Genomic DNA, 22,293 nt, shown 5'->3' with positions numbered 1-22,293 from the left:
ACATCAGCAGAGACTGGAGAGGGACTTCAACATCAACAGCACTAAATATATGTGGCAGGGGATTCAAAATTTCACAGACTACAAGAACAATAGTGCCCCCATCAGGTGTGAGTCCACATTGCCAAATGAGCTGAGCACATTTTATGCTTGCTTCGATCACCTCAATAAAGACACAGCCGTGAGGTCTACTCCACCTCCAGAAGACAGGCCACTGTCAGTGGCCACAGCAGATGTGAGGAAACTACTTCTGAGAGTAAATATAAATAAGGCTGCTGGTCCAGATAATATACCTGGCCGTGAACTAAAAACATGTGCTGATCAGTTAGTTGATGGTATTACTGACATTTTTAACATCTCACTCTGACAAGAGGCTGTACCCTCCAAATGATGGATGTTTTAATTTCAAATACTTTTGAAAATAAAAAGCCTGACAGTAAAGACACAAAACACCATTTGTGTGATCATTAAGTCCAGCTGAGATCATGTTTAAACCACTCTCACTGCTGTATATCTAAACCTGAGTTAACATCATGTGATCCATGAATTGTTTGCTCATTATCTCCATTGTGTTTCTCTTTTTCTTTTCTCTGCCTTTGAAGTACACTGTTTGTACTGGCAGTCATCATTTTAGCCTTGTAATTTGGTAGCAAAAGGCTAACAGCGGTGTTGTTGCTGGATGTTGTAGGAGTTTAACAGCTTCAAGCCTGACTTAGCTCACTCCGTTTTAGGTCACTGGTGATGATCATGAGGCCTTTGAGTCTTTGTGTGTCAGAGGCTGTACTGGGACAAAAGTTGGCCATGGTATTTGACACAGTGTTTGACCAGCACCAAAGAGGCTCATGTGTCTGGTGACTAGCCATCACAAGGCTGCCATGCCTATTAGTCATCTCTGTGAGCTGAGCCTGAGCACATAGGTATAAACTGCTAACAAATTAGCTGAGTCTCCCCCTTCTTATATATCAATAATGAGTCCATCATGGGCACTGTATGGCTAACAGTATGTGGGCTTGTACTTCTACTTTAGGTCCCTTAGTTCCAGTGATGGAAATACTATAGCATACAATGACATTTTACTTTGAGTCTGTCCCTTTCCTTGTGCCATGTTTCCCAGTTGGGCGTGGAAAAACTCAGCTGTCTGCAAACCAGACCAAGTCATTATCTGGAAGGGGGTCCAGACCTCAGGGGCCCAATATGTCCCTCTGTACCTGCATGCAGTTATTGCTTGTTCAGTATTTCCCTTCCATTAATGTCAGAAAACTATTCAACTAAATAAGGTGTTTGAAATACTGTCCAGATTCTGTCTATTGAGCCTGTATTCAGATAGATAGATAGATAGATAGATAGATAGATAGATAGATAGATAGATAGATAGATAGATAGATAGATAGATAGATAGATAGATAGATAGATAGATAGATAGATAGATAGATCAAATGTCAAGGAGATTACAACCATATGTTGAATTTTTGTGAAGTGTTCACACTTGGCATGTCAAAGAGTCAGCTGAACAAGACTGATAACCTGATACATGAGCAAAGGTGTGTGTGTGTGTGTGTGTGTGTGTGTGTGTGTGTGTGTGTGTGTGTGTGTGTGTGTGTGTGTGTGTGTGTGTGTGTGTTGCTAGGGAGGGGTGAGAGTTGCCAGTGCTAGGCACAAGCTCAGATTCATGGTGGCTCCCTCACACAGGCCTTTGTGCCTTGTACAAACACAGCCATAGTAGGAGAATACACAGCAAACCTCTGTTCCAGCTCCAAGTAAAGCAGTCTGCAACTTCAGCTCAATGGTTCATCAACAAACATACTGCTCAACAGTTCCAAATCTGGGTGTAGGAAAAACTTGTATTTCTGTATTTCATTAAAGGCACAGAGAGTGAATCTGATTTTGCACATATCCAAGTGTGTTTCCAGGTGCTGGGAAAGACTGCTGCACATGTGGAAAAAGTTGTATAAAGAGTCCATAGTCTCCAAAGGGAGCTGTGTGAAGTCCGAAAAATATCATATCAAGTCAGCACCTGTTGGGACTAAAGACCACAAGTTTGCAATTATAGCTGCAAGCAGTGATGAACAGGCCCTCGCAGTCCACACGCGTCGGGGCATGTTGCTGTCAGGGCATGACACGTACATGGCCTCACTGTGTACACACCTCTTAACTTGACCACACCATTACACCCACCATGTTTGACATAGGCGAAAGCTTTTGATAACTTTTCATGTTCAAGGTCTGAGGATGATACTGAGTGAATTGGAAGTCTGTGGTGTTCAATCTGTAGGTGGAGTTTGCTAAAGTACAAGGTTTGGAAATGGATCAAAAGGCAGTGAAACAAGAAATTTGAATCAAAATGGCCGACTTCCTGTTGGAGTGACAGTTTGGTACCCTGATGTTTTTTGTGTGTCTGGTCATGATACATATGTATACAGAATGTCATTTATGTATATGCATGTAGGAGGCAGGACTTGGATTGTTAATGTTCCAGGGGGTGCCTGGTCCCCTGGTAACACAGCTATCGTCATTGTTAAGGAGGCCATTGTCAATAATTGTACCAAAGTTTCGTGTTAATCTGACCTACCACTGTGGAGATATAAAATACTTAAATTTAAAGAGCGCCACCCAGTGGTAATCAGTCAATTTTGCACAGAGCCTTAGGGGCTCATGGGGAAGTAGTAACCTGAGTTTCATGGAATTCAGATTCTCCAATGTGGAGATACGCAAAACTTCTTGTCTGGAATGAAATCTGCAGGAATTTGTTATTTAATAACTTGTGTATTGTTTGAAATATCAAAATCCTTTTAATAGTTTTTTGTCAGGAGGGTCCACAGATGCTGTGTGCAAAGTTTTATGGAAATGGTGAAATTGCCTAGGAGGAGCGGAAATGGGCTGAATGTGCGATAAAGTATGGGAGTTATAAGGCAAAACACACTTTCCTTGATTATAGTGCCATCTAGTGGTGGAAATTCACAATGCTAATCGATAACATTTTTTGGCAGATGTGACCTATTGTCCAAGTTTAGTGAGTTTTGGGGTATGTTCAGGGAGTGAAAAATGTGATAATTTGGGGCAAAAAAGTCGTCACTACAAAAACAATAGGGACCTTGCAGGTTGAGACCGGCTCGAGCCCTAATTAAATAAATCTATAGTGGGCTGAGACAGAATTGTGTAGCCCCCTTCTCATCTGTGTTGCAGGCTGGAGGCACGGCTACTGGCAGAGCAAACCCAAATCTCCCATGGGCGTATGATGCCAACTGGATACAGCGTTGGGGCTGGAACCCCGTTCAATGCTGTAAAAGTGTGCAGTGAAAATAATCATCCATCATTTTACAGACACTTTTTCCACGATGTAAGCTTATGGGAAAAGTTCATTTGGGCCACTGTGCATTGCATGACATTGTTAGTGGTCATGTAATGTAGCGTAGGCAACACAATTTGACAAAGAAGAAGAATGTGTGTGATAAATTATACAATATCTCTGGCTCCTCTGCATCGATTTGGATCCATTTATGTGAAATGCACTACAAGGAGCTTTAAACTGATGATGAATCAGTCTCACTTTAACATTGATGTTTCTGTACGACCAACATAAGACCATCTGCAAGGAGGTTGGCTATTTCTGTAAAGTTATTCTAGCTATTCTTAATGCCTATCATCGAGATTTTAACTTTTCCCAGCTGGATAAGTTGTAAAAGTAAAGAAAAAAATGTGTTATGGTGGAGTGCCGAAGATTAATTGAGGAGTCACAGCCTGAGTCTGTTAGGTGTTACCCACAAAGACACACACCATTTCGTCGACATGCATTTCTACTGGGTCATAATTTTAACTTTAATTTCTCTTAGTTAAGTTAACCTGGGGGCATGTTTGCAACCATCGTCTGACTACTAGTGTTTCTTCAAACCTTCATGACAACATTATCAGAATCACAATCAGTTTTTTTTTGGATGAGCAAACATACAAGTAATGTGTCCCCAGTCTACTTTGCTCTGGACTTGACTTATCTATGCAAACCACACTGAGGCTTCTGCAGCCAGCATCAGTTTCGTTCAAAAGATTTGACAACATCTTTAAACATGTTACCACCAACATGCTGTAGCAGAAGGCACAAACCACAGAAAAACTCTCCTAGCCCAGACCTGCGCTACAGCCATAGCTGTTAGTTAACTGTGACCCCTTGTGGTCAGGACTGTACCTGCATACTGTTCATTTAAGCACCTTCAATCCAAATCTTTTTTTTTTCTCATTTTATTTTATTGTAAGTGAATTTAAGTGACTGTATGAAAATTATTAGACTGATGTGGTTCTCCCCAGAATTATTATTGTTGTACCCCCATTTACACCCTCATGGGCTGATGTATGTGGACGTTGTCTCTCTGATCAAACTATTAATGTAACTACTAACGAATAAAAGCATAGATAAAATATAAACTTTGAAATTTGAAAAAAATAAAATCCCCTACCCTACACTTCCAAAACAATCTGACTTCTGTGTGCTCAGGAATATGTTTCAACATAATATACAGCAAAAATACCTGGTTTTGTTTGATGTTACAGTCCTGTTACAGTGGCATGGTATGAATAGCAGGTGGATTTTCAAAGTGTGCTCATGTTCATTTCATTAACACAACAATTTCCTCATAGTCTCAAACATGTTGCGGAGGCCCTGTCAGCTCTAAAACCTGCATATCAAGAGGACAAAAGCAGATGGTGCCATTGTCTGCCCCACAAAGCAGGGTGTAGAATTAAGGCTGGAGTTAATCAATTGAAGAAAAACACCAAATTTAAGGCTGCACTAATATTTTTTAATGAACACAGGATAAAATAACTATCTCACTCACATTGACAAAATCCATGCATTATTTCATGAGAAATGAACAAAAATGCAGAAGAAAACACCTCACAATGCTCAAAGTTAGAAAACTACTGGATTTGTGTCTTTATGCAGATCCACACCAAAATTTCACAGGGTCTATCATGGGCTGAGACCCATCCTCCATCCAAATTTTGTAGAAACCTCTTCAGTAGATCACATCTAATGCTGCTGACAAGCCAACAAATAAACAGACATTGGTGACAACATGAACCCCTTGATGGAGGTTATTATCAGCCACTCTGCAGATGCCCTTAACTAGAACAGAGCCTTTAAGCTTCTTCTCTTTCTGTTCGCACTCATTTTTATTAGAGTAGCTTTTCAGTAAATAAGTTCTGATAAATACTTCTTTTTCACCACCAAATAGTAGACAGACACACTTAATGACTAGCTGGAGAACACAGTAGACTGTTGAGCAGTTAGATACAGGTAGTTTTCACAGGAACAAGTGAGCTAGAAATAGAGTGAATGGTGAAAGGTGAAATATATTTGACTCAGTAAAATTATACAAAATTGGACTGAAGTGGATTGCACTAAGTATTTGATTATTAACACTGGGGCTCTGTTTCAGGAGGTAAAATAGCAGTAGGAGGGTTGGTGGTTCGATTCAGGGCCCCTGTAGCCCATATATTGAAGTGTCCTTAACTGCTTCCATGGGCTCTTCCATCGGTGTGTGTCAGTGTGTATGAATGGTGACACCGAACATAGAAGTCTCTGCTACCAGTATGTGAACGTGTGTATTGTGTATATGTGATTGTGTGTTTCAATGTGTGTATGACTGCGTGTGCGAATGGGTGTATGATTGTGTGTATGATAGAGTGTGTGAATGGGTGGATGCTGACTTGAGCAGTCACTAACAGTAGAGAAACTCTATATAAACACATGCTATTTAACATTTACATTTAAGCCAGCAGCTGGTGGGTTGTGAACAGAAGTGAAAGTTAAGTCAGGTTTCAAGGTTTAGGTTGTGGTTTTGTGATACTTGATGTCAGCAGGCAGGGCTGAACAGGGACTCGGAAGCTCTAATGGAGCGAAGGAGATGGTGCAGATGGACTGGGAGTACTGAGGCTCCTCCTCAGCGTAGTCTTGACTCATTGTCAGTTCGTCCAGATGGACACCTTCCAGCTCTGCATACTGTGGACCAGAGAAGAGTCTTATCACCGCACAGACCCAGGGAACCTGCGAAAAAGTATCCTTTAAGGTAATGATCATAACTATGCCCACCAGCAGGTAACCTGTGGAGAGAAGGGAGGAGATATTTTGGTAATGCTTTACGTTAAAGTCTTTGTGCATAGTTACTAATAAATAATAAAACCTTTATGAGTCCTTATAAGATACTTATCAACTTTAAGAATATCATAAAACAAGTTCAATTATAAGGCAGTTTACAGTGCCTGCATAAGTTGAAAAACCTGTGGAGTTATTTATAATGGTTAATAAAAGCATTAGAAACACATTATTGAGATACACTATCTTACCCATTATGTCATGTCATTAATGCATACGTTATTATGAATTTATCATCAGTTCACACTAGTGATGGTTAAGAAATATCTTATTACTCACAGTTTTTAAAGCAGTGTTTTTATGACAGTGATGAAACGAAGACCACTGCAGTAACGACTCAACTAAGGCCACAAGTTATCTACCAGCTGAGCTACCCAGGAACCACACTTACCAACACTTGACAAAAGTTTTCAAGTTAGACTACCTGTTATTGTGTTGATGTAATCAGTGATGTTTGATATAAAGTTTTCAGAACACCTAAATATTCAACATTATAGAACATTGTTACACTGCTGTCATATACAGATATACTAACTATTAGAAGAGGATTATGGCCACTGTAAGGAAAATAAAATCTAATTTCTGAGAAAAAGTTAAAAAAAAAAAAAAATCCTCAGAATCTTGACTTTATGAATTTATTTTTTTTTAAAAATGCAAGATATATCGCTGCAGTCACTAATGCTCAGTGACAGAGGCCAATGACAGATAACTCAATTCTCAACACATTGAATTCATACAGTTTATCAGAGCTCAGTGATTCTTACACAGCAGCACACTCACATGTGGTGAGGAGTTCAAGTGTCTCCTTGACCATTGGGCCCCAGGTTCTCCCCAGAGAGTTTCCTCCCTGACCAACGGTGCTCAGGATGATGAAGCAGCAGAACAGAGCATCCAGGAAGCTCCAGTCTGGCTCCACCACACAGACCAGGAGGGCAGGGAGGAGGAAGAGGAGGGAGACGACGAGCACCGAGAAGATGCTGGCGTGGATGAGGACAGCCTGGGTGTAGGGCAGACCCCAGTAAGTGTGCAGGTGGTGGATAGGAGCGTGGGTGACGACAGGGAGGAGGAGGTTGGAGAGGAGGGTGAGGAGGAACAGGGTGAGGGGAACACCCAGAGTGCAGTAGAAGATATAGAAGAGCTTGGCCTCATCTGATCTCAAGGTGTAAGAGTCAGAGCCTGAGGAGGAGGAGAAGGGAGAGGTTTGCAGGAGAAAGTACTGAGGACTTCAACCGAAACATGAAACATTTTGTCCGGCAACATTTCAGTGGATTGATTCATTGTTTATAAGATGTCAGGAAATAGTGAAGAATTGTTGATCAGAATTCTTCAGTGCCCAAACAACCAACAGACTGTCCAAACCTTAAAGCTTACAATCATAGAAGAATGAGAAAACCAGCAGATACTCTCCCACAGTATGTGATTTCTGCTGCGAGAGGACTCTCATCAGTAATGTGGGATCATGGGAGTTGCAGGTGAAAATCTGCCTGACGTGACTCTGGCTGATATTGACTTTAATGTTTTTAAGTTGTCTTCACGTTATGTTTAGAGTCTTTCATCAACATCCTTCCTCACTCTGACTCTCTCCTGAAGTGATGGTGACAGGCGACCAAATAAAGGCGCGGTTAATTTGAGGAACCTTTCAATTCTGGTTCGAACATACATACAAATGGTTGTTTCTTAGCCATTTTAATGCAGAAATATTTACAACTATATCTTTAAGAACTAGGATCTATGAATTCTTTTCTTTTGTGCTTAAAAATGATATATTTGCAGATTTATTTTCATTTGATTAAATTAATTTATAACTCTGTGGGCTTGCATTTTAATAAAACTGGACAGATTGGTGTGTCTAATGGGTATTCAGATGCTTTACTTAGCAATATACTCAACAAATATTCCTTTACAAGCCTGAGAGGGCACTAGGTTTCAAGGTAAAAGTGGGGTTCAAATCAAAGACAAAAACAGTATTTTTAGGCTGTATTGCGATACAGGATATACCTTGATATACAGTGGGTACGGAAAGTATTCAGACCCCATTAAATTTTTCACTCTGTTTCATTGCAGCCATTTGCTAAAAATCAAAAAAGTTCATTTTATTTCTCATTAATATACATTCAGCATCCCACCTTGACAGAACAAAAACAGAAATGTAGAAATATTTGCAAACTTATTAAAAAAGAAAAACTGAAATATCACATGGTCATAAGTATTCAGACCCTTTGCTCACTATTGAGTAGAAGCACCCTTTCGAGCTAGTACAGCCATGAGTCTTCTTGGGAATGATGCAACAAGTTTTTCCACACCTGGATTTGGGGATCCTCTCCAGTTCTGTCAGGTTGGATAGTGAACGTTGGTGGACAGCCATTTTCAGGTCTCTCCAGAGATGCCAAATTGGGTTTAGGTCAGGGCTCTGGCTGGGCCAGTCAAGAATGGTCACAGAGTTGTTCCGAAGCCACTCCTTTGTTATTTTAACTGTTTGCTTGGGCTCATTGTCTTGTTGGAAGGTGAACCTTCGGCCTAGTCTGAGGTCCTGAGCACTCTGGAAGAGGTTTTCCTCCAGGATATCTCTGTACTTGGCAGCATTCGTCTTTCCTTCAGTTGCAACCAGTCGTCCTGTCCCTGCAGCTGAAAAAAACCCCACAGCATGATGCTGCCACCACCATGTTTCACTGTTGGGATTGTATTGGGAAGGTGATGAGCAGTGCCTGGTTTTCTCCACACATACCGCTTAGAATTAACTCCAAAAAGTTCAATCTTGGTCTCATCAGACCAGAGAATCTTATTTCTCATAGTCTGGGAGACCTTCATGTGTTTTTCGGAAAACTCAATGCAGGCTTTCATAGGTCTTATACTGAGGAGAGGCTTCCGTCAGGCCACTCTGCCATAAAGCCCCGACTGGTGGAGGGCTGCAGTGATAGTTGACTTTGTGGAACTTTCTCCCATCTCCCTACTGCATCTCTGGAGCTCACCCACAGTGATCTTTGGGTTCTTCTTTACCTCTCTCACCAAGGCTCTTCTCCCACGATTGCTCAGTTTGGCTGGATGGCCAGGTCTAGGAAGAGTTATGGTCGTCCCAAACTTCTTCCATTTAAGGATTATGGAGGCCACTGTGCTCTTAGGAACCTTGAGTGCCACAGAAATTCTTTTATAACCTTGGCCAGATCTGTGCCTTGCCACAATCTGTCTCTTGCCACAATCTGTCTCTGAGCTCCTTGGGCAGTTCCTTTGACCTCATGATTCTCATTTGCTCTGACACGCACTGTGAGCTGTAAGGTCTTACATAGACAGGTGTGTGCCTTTCCTAATCAAGTCCAATCAGTTTAATTAAACACAGCTGGACTCCAATGAAGGAGCAGAACCATCTCAACGAGGATCAGAAGAAATGGACAGCATGTGAGTTAAATATGAGTGTCACAGCAAAGGGTCTGAATACTTGTGAATACTTCTTTTCTAATAAATGTTAGCAAATGGCTGCAATGAAACAAAGAGTGAAAAATTTAAAGGGGTCTGAATACTTTCCGTACCCACTGTAGATGTTGTTGATGAAACATCAAATCTGTTATTTCTTCAAACGCTATTCAAAAATTCTATTCTAAAAATTCAAACAAACACTTGCATACTGCACCTTTAAAACAACACTTTTGATTTGTAAAGAACATGTTTATCATGGCACTCCAAAACATTCCGGAAGTTTGTTTCAATAATCAGTGTATTAAAGGTCTTCTGATAATGTGACCAAATACAACATGTAGAGAAAAAAAATGTCAATATTTCTTCAAAGTGAGGAATGGCTGTTTTTTTTTTTAATCACTGTAAATATAGCATCAACCAGTGGTTCTCAAACTTTTCACATCAAAGACTCTGAAAATGATACACAGAACCCATCTGATGAGAATTTTGCTTTAATGTGTTTTATTACAACAAGTGTATGAATCACATATCATACATTCTGTTATGGTGTTACCCCTGAGTGTCCCTGTACCACACTATGAGAACCACTGGCCTGAAGCAGCAACTAGGAGAAGTCACCTTGGGAAAATGCAATGATCATGATCAATGGAAAATATCAATCAAAAGGAAACTATTGACTAAGATTTTGCAGTGACTGTCTTACCTGTGGTGGTCAGACTGACGATGACAAAGTAAAGTGATGATATGAAATCATAGCGCCTCTCCTCAGCTTCATCCTTCAGGACAGCAACATCTCTCTGGTGAGCAGACAGAGCTTTACCCAGCAGCTCTCTTAGCCGGCTCTCCTGTACACACGGGTTCTCCTGCAGGAAGGAACGATGCAGCTCCTCCACCTCAGCCCTCAGCCCCTTCTCTACTGGCTTCTCCACAGCTGTAAACACCACACCTCCCAGCACAATATAGAGCATGTAGCACAGAACCAGGCAGGGAATTGTATTGACCTGACAGAACAGGCCAAGTGAAGACACAAGCTGGGCCATTGCTATTCCTGACTGCCGTTTGTCTACAGACTGCAACCAGATACTGAAGCTAGTTTTAAATATTTAGTAAGGCAGAGCAGGGCACCAAGGTGAATGACGCTTTCGTTTCCATGTTTCATTAGAGATGAGACATTGGTGAAAGCGCTTTCCCGCCATGGCAAAAAAAGTTTCATCCATCTGTCAAGTGCCATTGGGATGTAAGTCTCCGTTGTTGAAGCATGTGGTGTCTCATAGGTGAAATGTCCTCATGATCTTGAACAACAGGAGCCAAGACCTGAGCCTGGCATTCAAGATCAGGGTGGAGGACTTTGAATGTGTGATCTTTGTCTCTTCTGACTTCACCAAATGTTTTGGATGCGGAAAAGAGGGATATTTGATCAGGGCCTGTCCAGGGAAGGACACTGACAAGACAGGTGATGGTCAGAAGTAAAGACATGTGGAAGTGGAGGCGCAGAAGGAGACAGTGGAGGAGCAACAGAGAAAATGGGTGGAGGTGGAGGGACAGGAGGAGGAATGTGAGAAACAGGAGGGACAGATGGAGGTGGAGGTAAAGGAGGAGATAGGTGAGGAAAAGCAGAGGCAGGTGGAGGTGGGGGTACAGGGGGAGGAAAGTGAGGAGAGACAGAAGGGACGGGTGGAGGTTTAGAAGGAGGTAGGTGAGGAGAAACAGGAAGAACAGGTGGAGGTGCAGGAGGAGGCAGGTGAGGAACAAGGGAAGCAGGTAGAGGTGGAGGTGCAGGAAGAGGCAGGTGAGGAGAAACAGGAAGAACAGGTAGAGGTGCAGGAGGAGGCAGGTGAGGAAGAACAGTACAGTCAGGTGGGTGTGGGAGGGCAGGAGGAGACGGGAAGAAAAGAAAAATACAAAACAGAGGAAAAGGAGTGCAGGAAATGGTGGCGGTGGTGGAAGGAACAGTGGGAGTGATTTTGAAATTGGGGATGAGGATGACCTTTTAAAAGTGCCTCATCTGAAAAGAGAATTAAGAAACAATTCAGGAGAGCTTCAGGCCAAGAAAGGGACAGCAGGTCCAGGGAAGGGGAAGAGGCCCAGGGAGGCTCAGAGTCTGGATCCTGTATGGAGGAAGACTCAGAAGATGAGGAAAGCCAATCCTGGGCTTTCGCAAAGAAAAAAAAAAGTTACAGTGTGGGAAAAATTAATCCTCTTTGCAAAGACTTTTACCCCTGAAGTGAAGAAGGTGGTGGAGATAGATAGATAGATAGATAGATAGATAGATAGATAGATAGATAGATAGATTCAAATGTGCAGCACATTTTTTTTATTTAAAGAAAACAGCACCTATATACAAAATTAAATCAAACACAAGGCAGGCCTATAAACTGTTCAGGTGCTCCAGCATTGTCCTCGGCAGGTATTCTACCTGTCACTCTATACCTTTCTTACATTTAGTGTGTGTGGGACCCTGTTCATGACACTAAGGTCAGAGCTCCAGCTTCAGCAGGTTCACACCCTCAAGACATACTGATTGACAGAAATGTAAAGCGAATGGTCATTTCAGTCAATATAACATACAGTACTCATTCACTGTAGAAATGACTACAAGTACAACAGTTGAGGATAGGAAGCAAATCAGCAATCATCAAAATCACGTAGAAAGGCCAAAACTTGTTTCAGCTTCCTAAAAATTAGAATTCACTGCTTTTCTCTTTGTCATTTTATCACTGTCAAGTGAACACTTCAGCTTTTTGACTGTTGGACATGAAAAAACAGAATTTTGATTAATGTGACAAATGATGACATCATATACTACACAGAGTGGCTTTAAATCACTTTTTCAGTCAATGTAGACCGTTGTTGACATAGTGAATAGTGGTCCAAAGTGTTCACCTACGTGATAATAAGCCAGAGAGAGTCCTTGAAATTAATTTATCAATTAAACTATTATCACTATCAAATACAATGGCAGCGTAAGCTAAATATATGAAGATGGGCCTGTTAAAGTCTGTAACAGTCACTCTGCAGCTCATATCTAATACTAGAGAGGTAGATGAAGGGAGTAATGGGAACAGGCCCAGCGGCGTACTGGTTTGCCAACTCTGCCAATGACAGGAAGTTTGTGGGCGTAGGCACGTGGTGGGATGGCCGAAAGAGGTGGAGTTGGGGCAAAAGTTGTCTGGAAGGGGCGGCGGCCTTGGCAGCGTCGACCCATCTGCCGACCACCGATGATGAAGGTGAACGCCGGAGGTCCTATCTGAGGAGAGGTGAAGCGAGCTTTAGGGAACACGTCCCGAGACAGACCTGCTGAACGCTGGCCCGAACGTGATGAGGAAGACCTGGAACGCTGCATGGAAGAGGAGGAGGAGGAGGAGGAGGAGGAGGAGGAGCGAGCCAGGGCCCTGAAGGAGAAAGAAAGTCTGCTACATTCAGCACTGCAAAGCAAACAGTTCAGGTTTCAATAAATGTTAGATGTGCTTGCTTTACCTTGCTGCTCCAGTCACTGCCAGGCTGGGTGGGGGTGGATCGGTGCGAGGACTCCCGTCCTGTCTAGGGCTAATGTTGAGGTTGGCAGTCAGCTGTGGCATCTTTCGGGTGGTGTCAGGGTTGGAGGCATTACCAGGGGCTTCCTTCCTGGCATCTCTGAGCTGGGATGGGGTGCAGGTAGGGAAGCTACCAAAGTCAGGTCCCGTACTGAACCTGACAGCTAGGCTGTCGCCAAAGAAGGAGTAGAGCTCACAGTACATGGCAGGCAGAGGGACTGGGGTCCACTCCTCCCAGGGACAGCCGGCCCCACCTGCCTGAAGGTGGCTGGCAATTCCCAGGGCAGCCTCTGACAGGGGCTCTGGAGGGGGGCTGAGGCCAGGCGAGCTCACCCTGTAACCCACAGCACCCACCACAGTGGCCGGCAGACCACTGGAGCCTCCCTCGACTGGCTGAGAAAGAGCCTTCATCTTCAGCAGGCGCTCCACTGCCACCTGCAGGACAGATATGGGGACATAAAAGAAAATGGAAATGCTGGTTAGAATGCTAAGATTATGTTAACCAAATCTCAGTTCTCTCCAACAGCAACGTCTCCAACTAGCCAATTAATTACATAAAGATGTTTGAAGTGAAGTTGGTGGTGTAGGAGGGTTCAATTCTCTGGGCCACAGCACTGGCTGCAGGTGTACTAACATCGGCTGACCTGGCTTTCAGGCTATGAAACACAATGCACAAATTTATAACACAATTTGGTTTTTTAGCTTGTTCCACTGATCAAGTGGGAAAAGAAGAAATTGTAATATTTAATGCAGCTTGGCAGGGCAGTGGAGTCCAACCTGTGTTGAGGGCAGCCTGATCAGAGAGGGGTCTGAATGATTAACAATACAGAAAAACAAACATTGATGTCCACGTACTGGTTCTAATGAACAAAGTAAATCATTTTGAAATATTTTTAAATATTTACGCTCCATTAAGAAAAAGAATTGCCAGGCCTCTAAAAGATATTTAAGAAATTAAGGAAAAACAAAATAAGTCTTTGGCTTATATGGCATTCAGATAGTTAAATAAAATGTTATATGGTGATACTAGAAGGCTGAAGGTCTTCTGACATATTCTCTTACAGGCCTAATACAACCCAGACTACACAAACAATTAATAAACTAGCCGGACAGACTGTAATCTTTCATATGCTATACACCTCCAGAACTTGCTGATGTAAGAAACACTGGTGTAAACTTATACCACTAGTAAGATCCAAAATGTTATTTTAGATGTTCTGCAGCATGGGGAGTGAAAAGAGTTGGTTTGACTGAAATGAGGGATGATACAAAGCGAAATGTGAATAGAAGTGACAGGAAGTTATTTAAATGAGATGGTCAGTGACGGTCCATCAAAAATCAAAAACAAAAAGGAGTTCTGCAGTTGGTCACTGTATGCAAGGACTCTACTGCAATACTGACCAGGATGGCTCCATAGACCTTATGTCCATCTGCTTTGACCTGGGCATTGGAAACAGAGTAGTCATCCAACACAGCCTGGAGGTTGGCCCAGTAGGCAGGAAGATGTGGGAAGAGCACTCTCTCAACAGCCTGCCAACAGAAAGAGGTTTGTGCAGCAGAAATTAATCTCAAACAGATTAGTGGGGGGGTCATGAGAGGAGAGCAATGATACTAAATAATTCACATTGAGTTTTGAAGAAATGTGTATACCTTCCATCCCAGAGCATGAAGTCCAACCACAGCTCCATAGTGGGAGCAAAGAGGTCTCACTGGGTCAGACAGAACCTTCTGGAGCGACAGCAGGATCTGATGGTAGAGGCCACTCACTAGATCCCCATGGGTCCTTAAAAAGAAGCACAAAAATAACAGTGAAGGACTTCAGACTTTCATCCAACATTCAACAGGTGGACTGAAACCTGACACAAATACTGCAAAATGCAATCTAGAGAAAATAAATCATTCATGATACATTTTCTGTCGATCAACTAATGGATTATTCATTATTTTACTCACCAAAAGATGTGGCTGAGGAGCAGGGCTGCGTAGTCCCTGAGGGTCCAGTGGTCATTGAGCGGGTTGATGGAGGCAGCCAGCGGCTCCAGGATGCAGTACATGACGCTGGAGACCAGGCTGCGCACGTATGAGCCCAGGTACAGGTAGGGGTTCTGGACCAGGCTCTTCACCATGTGGAGAAGCCTGTTGAGCTGCTCCAGGTCATGGCTTACTGACTTCACCTGGGCACAAACAGCCATGTACTTGTACTTAATGTAAATACAAATGTGAATAATAAAACAGAATTGTAATTGGCAAAGGACAAAAAAGCAGGAAAATGTACGGCTCCACCATGTCTCTCTTTACATTTATTTTGTCCCGTTGTTGGCTTCAGCTAAGAAAGAAAAAGTTCACCCCACACTTCCAAAATTCTTAGAACACAGTGTTTCCCCTAGATTTTTTTGTAGCAGCGGTGCTCCGAGTTGGTAACCTAGCAACATTAGGGGGGTCCGGGGGCATGCCCTCCCAAAAGAACATTTTGAAAAATAACCCTTTAAGTGGTGACTACTGGTGAGAAGGTGACATTGCTGCTTGAAAATATGTGGACGCAGGTCCCTCTGCCTGCCAGAAATGATAATTTCTGCATATTAATATTCATATAAAATAGAGAAAGCACTAAAGTACAATAAAAAGCTGTGTCTCATTTGTCCAGTTTGCTTTCACAATTTGCTGCGGGATTGGAGTCACTGGGCCACATGACATGGAAGATATCGAAAAAAACTAAAATTATTTTGTATTAATATATTTACGCTAAGTACAAATTTAATAACGGTCCATGATCAGTTTCCAGTGATTCAGCGCAAAGCTCTGGGAGGCGGGCTAGCCGTCTTCCTGTTGCTAACACTGGGCAAACTTCAGTAAGTTTACGGCTGGACCCGAGTGAATATCCGCCATATACCCAACCTAAATATCCGCCATATATCCAACCTAAAACTATCTTCACCCCGAAGGATTTCAGTCATTCAACTTAAACGGTGACTTGTAGAAATTATACAAATAGCAGTAATGACAATAATAATCGATTTCAAGATAACTTGGCGTGTAGTGCTTTCACTGTGTGTGCAACTTAAATTCGCCATTCACCCATAATATTTAACCAGCGGCAGCGCTGAAAATCCAGCAGCAGAGTGCATATGGGGGACACACACAACACTGACACATCAGATAACCTTCAGCAAGGATTGCAGGCTCTTTGGTGGAGCTCTGCTTTGAATGAAGTTCCATCGTGACAAATAAATGGACTACTTGTGGAGTGACATGAAGACAGGAATCAAAGGCACATAAAACGTTGACACCGGTGGCCAGTCATTATGTTTACCAATACCCGAGCCGTGCCTTGCGTAACCCCAACCACCCACACCCAAAAAAAACAGATTTGCATGATTTACGAAAGCCTCATTTTCAGGTCAGAAAAGCTGGAAGAATCACACCCCTGTGGAACATGTTTTTGCACAAGTGAAAAATATATATTTGGATCCTAACTCTGTTGATAAGTTAAATGGTAAAAAAAGATCTTTTAGGAACAATATCACAGGAAAAACACACCCCACTGATGACATAAACAAAGTATGGCAGGAGGGCAGCAATCTTGGAGTTGGACTGGAGGTCCAGCAGAGCCACCTGAAACACACAGAAGACACATGTAACAAAGAACATGACGTCTAGCCACACAGAATGTCTGCCTGTGTTCATCGGCAGTCTACCTTCATAAGGTGGGGGTCCTCTCCAAGGATTGCCCGTGTGATCTGCTGGTAGTACTTCAACAGTTCATCTGACAGAGACTGCACCGCTGTGGGAACTGTGACAGGTCAACAGTCAACATGAGGCACAAACACTGAAACCCTCCATCAGAGTTACATTGATATACATTCAGAGGCAGAAGTCATATATTCAAGCATCACAAATTAAAGAAATGTTAATATTCTTCAGATAAAAATCAAGGGTCACTGTACAGTTATACAGAGATCAAAGTGAGTTATTTTCGTGACTTAACTGCACAGATTGTTGGCTGAAATAATCAATATCCCAAGATGAATACTGATTTTTTTTTAATTAATTAATTTATTTTTTAAAGCCATTGTTCTGTTGGCTCAGAATGCAGTATGAACTGTTATCGTTAAGTGAGTGATGAAGCTGGCAACACTTAATTGCCACTATGATTACCATCATTAATAAATGATACATTTATATACAATTTTCCTTAAGAATGGGTGTGGGCTTGGTGGAACAAGCACAAGAGTAAAAAAGTACTTGCCAACTGCGCTAAAACAGTGGATTAGCGCCATGTTAACATGGTAAACGCCAAGGGATGGGACACAAAAGGAACCCATTTTATAGGTTCCTTGAAGATGCGCCAGAGGTTGCACCCATAATTTGCACTAGGTATCATGGGGAATAGAAATAAGGTGGATAGTTGATTAAACTTTGATTAATAGTAGGGCTGGGCGATAAAACGATCTCTATGATTTTTACGATAACAATTATACATTTACAACGTTTATTCAATTCTTTTTTTTTTTTTTTAGGAGTCCATTTTCCTCTACCTAGAAGACACCATAGACATATATACATAGACGCCTCACTGAGCGGATTGGCCTGTTGCTGCGATACGTCGACATCGACACCATATTGGATGTGGCAGCTCTGCTCCGTGAACTCATACAAGTCAATGGAGAGAACATTATAAAGCACACTTCTACAAAGTGCTATAAGTTAACACCTCTCATTTACACATTCCCACATGTACGGATTTCATACAATATGGTTGGTGACGTCAATGTACGGTCCAGCGCTCAATGAGGCGTCTATGTATATACTGTATGTCTATGGAAAACACAACACCAACAGCAGAGAAATAAATGCATGTGGTGGATGCATGTTTCTGGCCCCTCCCACTCCCAACATCCAACTGTGACCACCTGTGTGTCGAGCTGATACGATTAGCCAATCCGAGTGCAATTGTGCAAAAAGAAATTGAACCGCAGAAAAGTTAATTGAACCGCAGAAAGGTTATACCACTTTGGTTATTGTAAATAGTTCACATATCTGAAGTCTGACAAAGGACAGACCAGCATTAGGTCCAAACTGTGTAGGCCACCATCAATCACTTCCATCATCTCAGAAGGTAACATCCCAGAGAGTACTCCGAAAGCATGAGTTTGTGCTATGCTAGCGTCAGCCTCCCCACAAGTAGCCAACAGACTAGCCCCACTGCTTCTACTAGTCAAATTTCACTTCAACAACCAACAGACGCTGCTGCTTTTTAAACCATTACCTCATATGGGAAGAAACTGAAGCGATACAAAGACATAACCAGCACAATTACGCACTGTACTGCTAAAAATATGATGCCTATCCACCCGTTTCTTCAGAGGCTTATGGGGGCTGACAGGTCAGATAACTATTTCCGCCGGCGGTTTTGTGTTTCCAGTTGCCTTGCAACTGCATGACTGATCGCCACTGCAAAGCTAGCCCAAAACAGCTAGTGTTATGTCATAAATGCTAAACTGTTTTTAAAATGAGCTTAGGTACAACATGTGCCGTTGTTGGTTGCCACAACATTTCAAGAAAATTTAATTTTTTTGTAAAAACTTCTTGTGTAGAACATCAACAGCTTGGACAAACCCTGCACCCCGTGCCAAGGAAGGGGGAACGGAGACTAGTGTGGCTAGCTGCTTTGAGACTAAAATAAATATTTGGGTTTATGAATACCTTCCACAGAATAGCTGCTGCATGACTAAATGACTTCCCTAACCCAGCAATGCACGAGCAGCTGCCTGTCTCCACGACTCCACTTTGCTTCAGCATTATCCACACAGTATGATTAGCTTGATTGACGCTCTGGGTGGGCTCTACTGCTGCCTTCAGAAATATAAAATGGCTGTGTTTCTACAACATTACTTTCCCTACTTTGTTACTGTGCAGGTAGCTGTATGCTTCTCTGCTTTTGTAACTGCATAATTCTCCACCGTCAACACCCTCAGAAAATACAAGATAATTAAATATGTTGTTGTAGCCAACATCGGGCCATTGCTTCATGTCATCTGCTCACTCCGTGAGAACTGACGGGTGAGGCACTGTAACAGAACTGCCCTTACCACTTTTTAAAACATCTGTACTGTGCATCCACCTCCAAGGGTCAAGGTGGAGCAGCAGCTCAGAGATGATATGTGGTCTAGTAGCACATCTGAACCACATCAGGTCTTACAGAAAAGTAAGCTAATGAAGCTGAACTGAACAACTACCTGCAAGTTCAAGAAGTGCAATATTCACAGGATGCGGTATCATAATCATGCTATGGAATCAACGACCATTTGGTTGGTTGGTTCTGTCAAATGGTTGTCACCTAGTATCTGACAATAAATAAATGTATTTTATAAACCATAATTAACCTTCTGGTTTGTTTTGGGTTCTGTCCTAAGGAGAACACTCTTACAATGGCAAATTCAACATTATTATTGTTATATGTCATGATGATAAATAATAAATGTTTATAAAAGCATTTCATTGTTTGTTGTCAGTCAAATAACTATTAACTTAAGTTTAATTTACTTTTTGTTTACCATTTCTTCATGATGATTTTTATAAAGTATCACAAGGTCTTTAATAAGACCATATGAACTCATGGACTTCAATAAGGTTTCGATAGTTTTGCATGTCCTACTTGCAGTATCAGCTTGCTCATTAAGCACGTGTTAGCAATAGAAGCCAAATTTTATTCTATAAGGATTTGTCTTCGTTGAAAACCTCAAACTGAACCCGAACTCAATGTTCTGTCAGTGAATCAGCTCTAAGTGTGTTAATCCATAAATTTGTCAATATATTCACAATTAATTGTTGAGTGTCAGCCAATCAAAAGTTGCATAATGATTCAACTACACTACATCTCTCTGCATTTATGTGAACCAGTGACTTTCACAAGGCTGAACAGCGCCCATAAATCATAATGTGGCTTAGTCTTACCTGTCCCCTGAGGCTCCAGGTTACCTTTCCCGTCCAGGTATGACACATTCACTGACAGGAGAAGAAAATAGGAGAAATTATCATCAATAGACACCTCTGATTTAAAAGACATGAATCCTGATCTGTCGGTGGGTAATGACAGTGTGCTGGGTCATACCTCGTACCATGGTCTCGGCACAGCCCTTGGGAATGTTGGTGGCCAGAGCCAACTCAACCAGGTTGATGTCCCGATCCTCGATGAAGAATAGCTCTCCTTCTTTGACTGAACGGAAAGGAAGAGCATCCTGGGCCCCGTAGCCACAAATGGCCTGATGAGCACACAGAGACAAAGAAGCTGAAGGCGGTGACTACTGAAGCATGTTTATGTCATGTCTGAATGACACAGGCGTCGATTTGTGTATGGCAGCTACCATACCTTGGAATCAGCTTCAGAAAAAGGAAACAAACTTCACTGGTATAACCTTAAAATGCATCACACAGCAGGCCAAGATGCTACCTTTTGTGTGAGCAGTACAACACTGATTGTCACCTCCACATTACTCCAGCGCAGAGCTCTGTTGAAGTCCTCCACTGTCAGCTTCCTCCTCTTGGCATGTCTCATAAACTGAGAGCTGCTCTGTGTTGGACCAGAACAACATACCATCAACATTACATGTCACACTTCCATTCGGAAATAATGGTGATACGACATAATGGTGTGGGTATGTCCTCCTGAGACACACTATATATGGTGGAATAAAACTGTGTACCGCAGCACTGACCTGTGTCGCCTCCCTGAGCCGGTAACACACGTCCTCAGCCAGCAGAGCAGCCACATCATCGCCCAGCTCCACGCCTGCACCTTCGGCCACGAGTTTGACAGACTCCCGGGAGACCTCGGCGAAGCGGCGCTCCTCCCGGTCCGCCATGCTCACGGCGAGCACCCAAAAGCTGGCAAGGAGAAGAACCTTACGTTGACACGTACTTTTGTGACGCAAACAAACCGGCAAAAAGCCAGCGTGGAGGTCGACAGGTATTCCAGAGATCCAGATGCCCCCGTGCGACATCACTGAGCTGGTGTTTTAAAGCTTGGATTAACAAGATTTTATTAAAATAGTAGTGCTTGGTGGGTCAGCTATATCCCGAATTTATCAAAAACACATAGGAGATTCAATGCAGGTCTTGCTTTCTGCTGCATACGTTATGTATTGGCGACAATAGGTTAAGAACGGTTTAATTATTACATTTTTCAATGGGACTGAGAAGAGAGCGGACCCGTGCTCTAGTATGCTAACAAAATGCAATCTGTATTCCTTCATCAGTTCGAACAAACGATTTCAAAGTGACTAAAGCAAAAACGTGTGATTAATTATTGTGATGCAAATACAGCCAGCGCCACCATTACCCATATTACAATGTCTGTCATTGTATCGTTTAGTCAACTAAAAGTGTGAAACAACTGAACAACGTTACGAGCCAGAAGAAGCGCGTTACCGGCTATAGCTAGCCCCAAACACATCACAGTCTAGCAGCATGCCATCGAAGAGCGACAGAGAAAATATAACGTAAAAGCTTAAATACTTAACCAGACTTTACCTTTGGAAGTAGAACGAGCCAAGGTTGAGTATCTCAGTAGACAGTGGGATTGTACAAGTTACATCGACGTTGCTCCCATTTTCACAACGAGTTCCATTAATAGTGTCAGGTTAGCAAGCAAGGGGCAACGACATCCGGAAATCCTTCAAAATAAAGCATCGCCGGAGAACCTGTTCATTGACTGTATGCCACATGATCACAGTGAAACACATCACGGAGTCGGTAGAGGAAAAAAAAAAACGATTCGACAAACCCACAACATCCGGTTTCCATTCTGACTAGTTTGACTCCGCTAACACTGGATGTTGACGTTTCAGTTTACTAGTGACGCGCCAAGAGGGAAAGACCAGTGATTGGTCGATTGAAGAGCACCGGTAGACATGGATTGGCTCATTTTGTAGCAGTCAGACAGACTTGATGACGGGTTGGTCTGTAAAAACTTTGAAAAGCTTTTCGCAATCCCCTTCATGTTCCGAATATAAAGCATGATTTGTCTCACTTGAAAATGTGCTTTTAAAATTCACTCCTAATTCCACGATTTCCACCTGGCGTTGGACCTGGCTGCAGGAATTTCCTGTCAGACAAAAGCATTAGTGAAGCTGGTTCAAGGTATGGCTCACAGTTGATGTTCCAGTTAATCCCAGTAGACTGTGATGGGGATGTGGGCATGGCTTGTGC

General features: G+C 42.5%; 2 protein-coding genes across 5 annotated transcripts; both read right to left on the bottom strand.

Moving 5' to 3' along the window:
• Nucleotides 1–4,765: 4,765 nt before the first annotated feature.
• Nucleotides 4,766–11,735, bottom strand: kcnk7 (potassium channel, subfamily K, member 7). 4 transcript variants are annotated; one of them, XM_037111300.1, is made up of 4 exons: nt 10,257–11,735; nt 6,923–7,318; nt 6,080–6,090; nt 4,766–5,989 (listed from the first exon to the last, which is right to left on the bottom strand). In XM_037111300.1, exons 1-4 carry the CDS (start codon nt 10,591–10,593, stop codon nt 5,816–5,818), a joined length of 918 nt encoding a protein of 305 aa, XP_036967195.1. In that variant the 5' UTR covers nt 10,594–11,735; the 3' UTR covers nt 4,766–5,815. The 4 variants fall into 4 exon arrangements, with proteins under 4 accessions (XP_036967195.1, XP_036967194.1, XP_036967196.1 ...); XM_037111299.1 differs by having other exon boundaries at nt 4,766–6,090; XM_037111301.1 differs by lacking the exon at nt 6,080–6,090 and having other exon boundaries at nt 4,766–6,034.
• Nucleotides 11,736–11,840: 105 nt separating this feature from the next.
• Nucleotides 11,841–21,923, bottom strand: taf6l (TAF6-like RNA polymerase II, p300/CBP-associated factor (PCAF)-associated factor). Its single transcript, XM_037112636.1, has 12 exons — nt 21,616–21,923; nt 20,802–20,970; nt 20,570–20,656; nt 20,198–20,348; nt 20,041–20,091; nt 16,782–16,876; nt 16,624–16,698; nt 15,040–15,260; nt 14,737–14,869; nt 14,488–14,616; nt 13,031–13,521; nt 11,841–12,945 (listed from the first exon to the last, which is right to left on the bottom strand). Exons 2-12 carry the CDS (start codon nt 20,946–20,948, stop codon nt 12,585–12,587), a joined length of 1,941 nt encoding a protein of 646 aa, XP_036968531.1. The 5' UTR covers nt 20,949–20,970; nt 21,616–21,923; the 3' UTR covers nt 11,841–12,584.
• Between the last annotated feature and the right edge of the window lie 370 nt (nt 21,924–22,293).

This window comes from Acanthopagrus latus, chromosome 10 (assembly GCF_904848185.1).
Source record: "Acanthopagrus latus isolate v.2019 chromosome 10, fAcaLat1.1, whole genome shotgun sequence".
Lineage (NCBI taxonomy): Eukaryota > Metazoa > Chordata > Actinopteri > Spariformes > Sparidae > Acanthopagrus > Acanthopagrus latus.
This window is presented reverse-complemented; position numbering and strand designations above follow the sequence as displayed.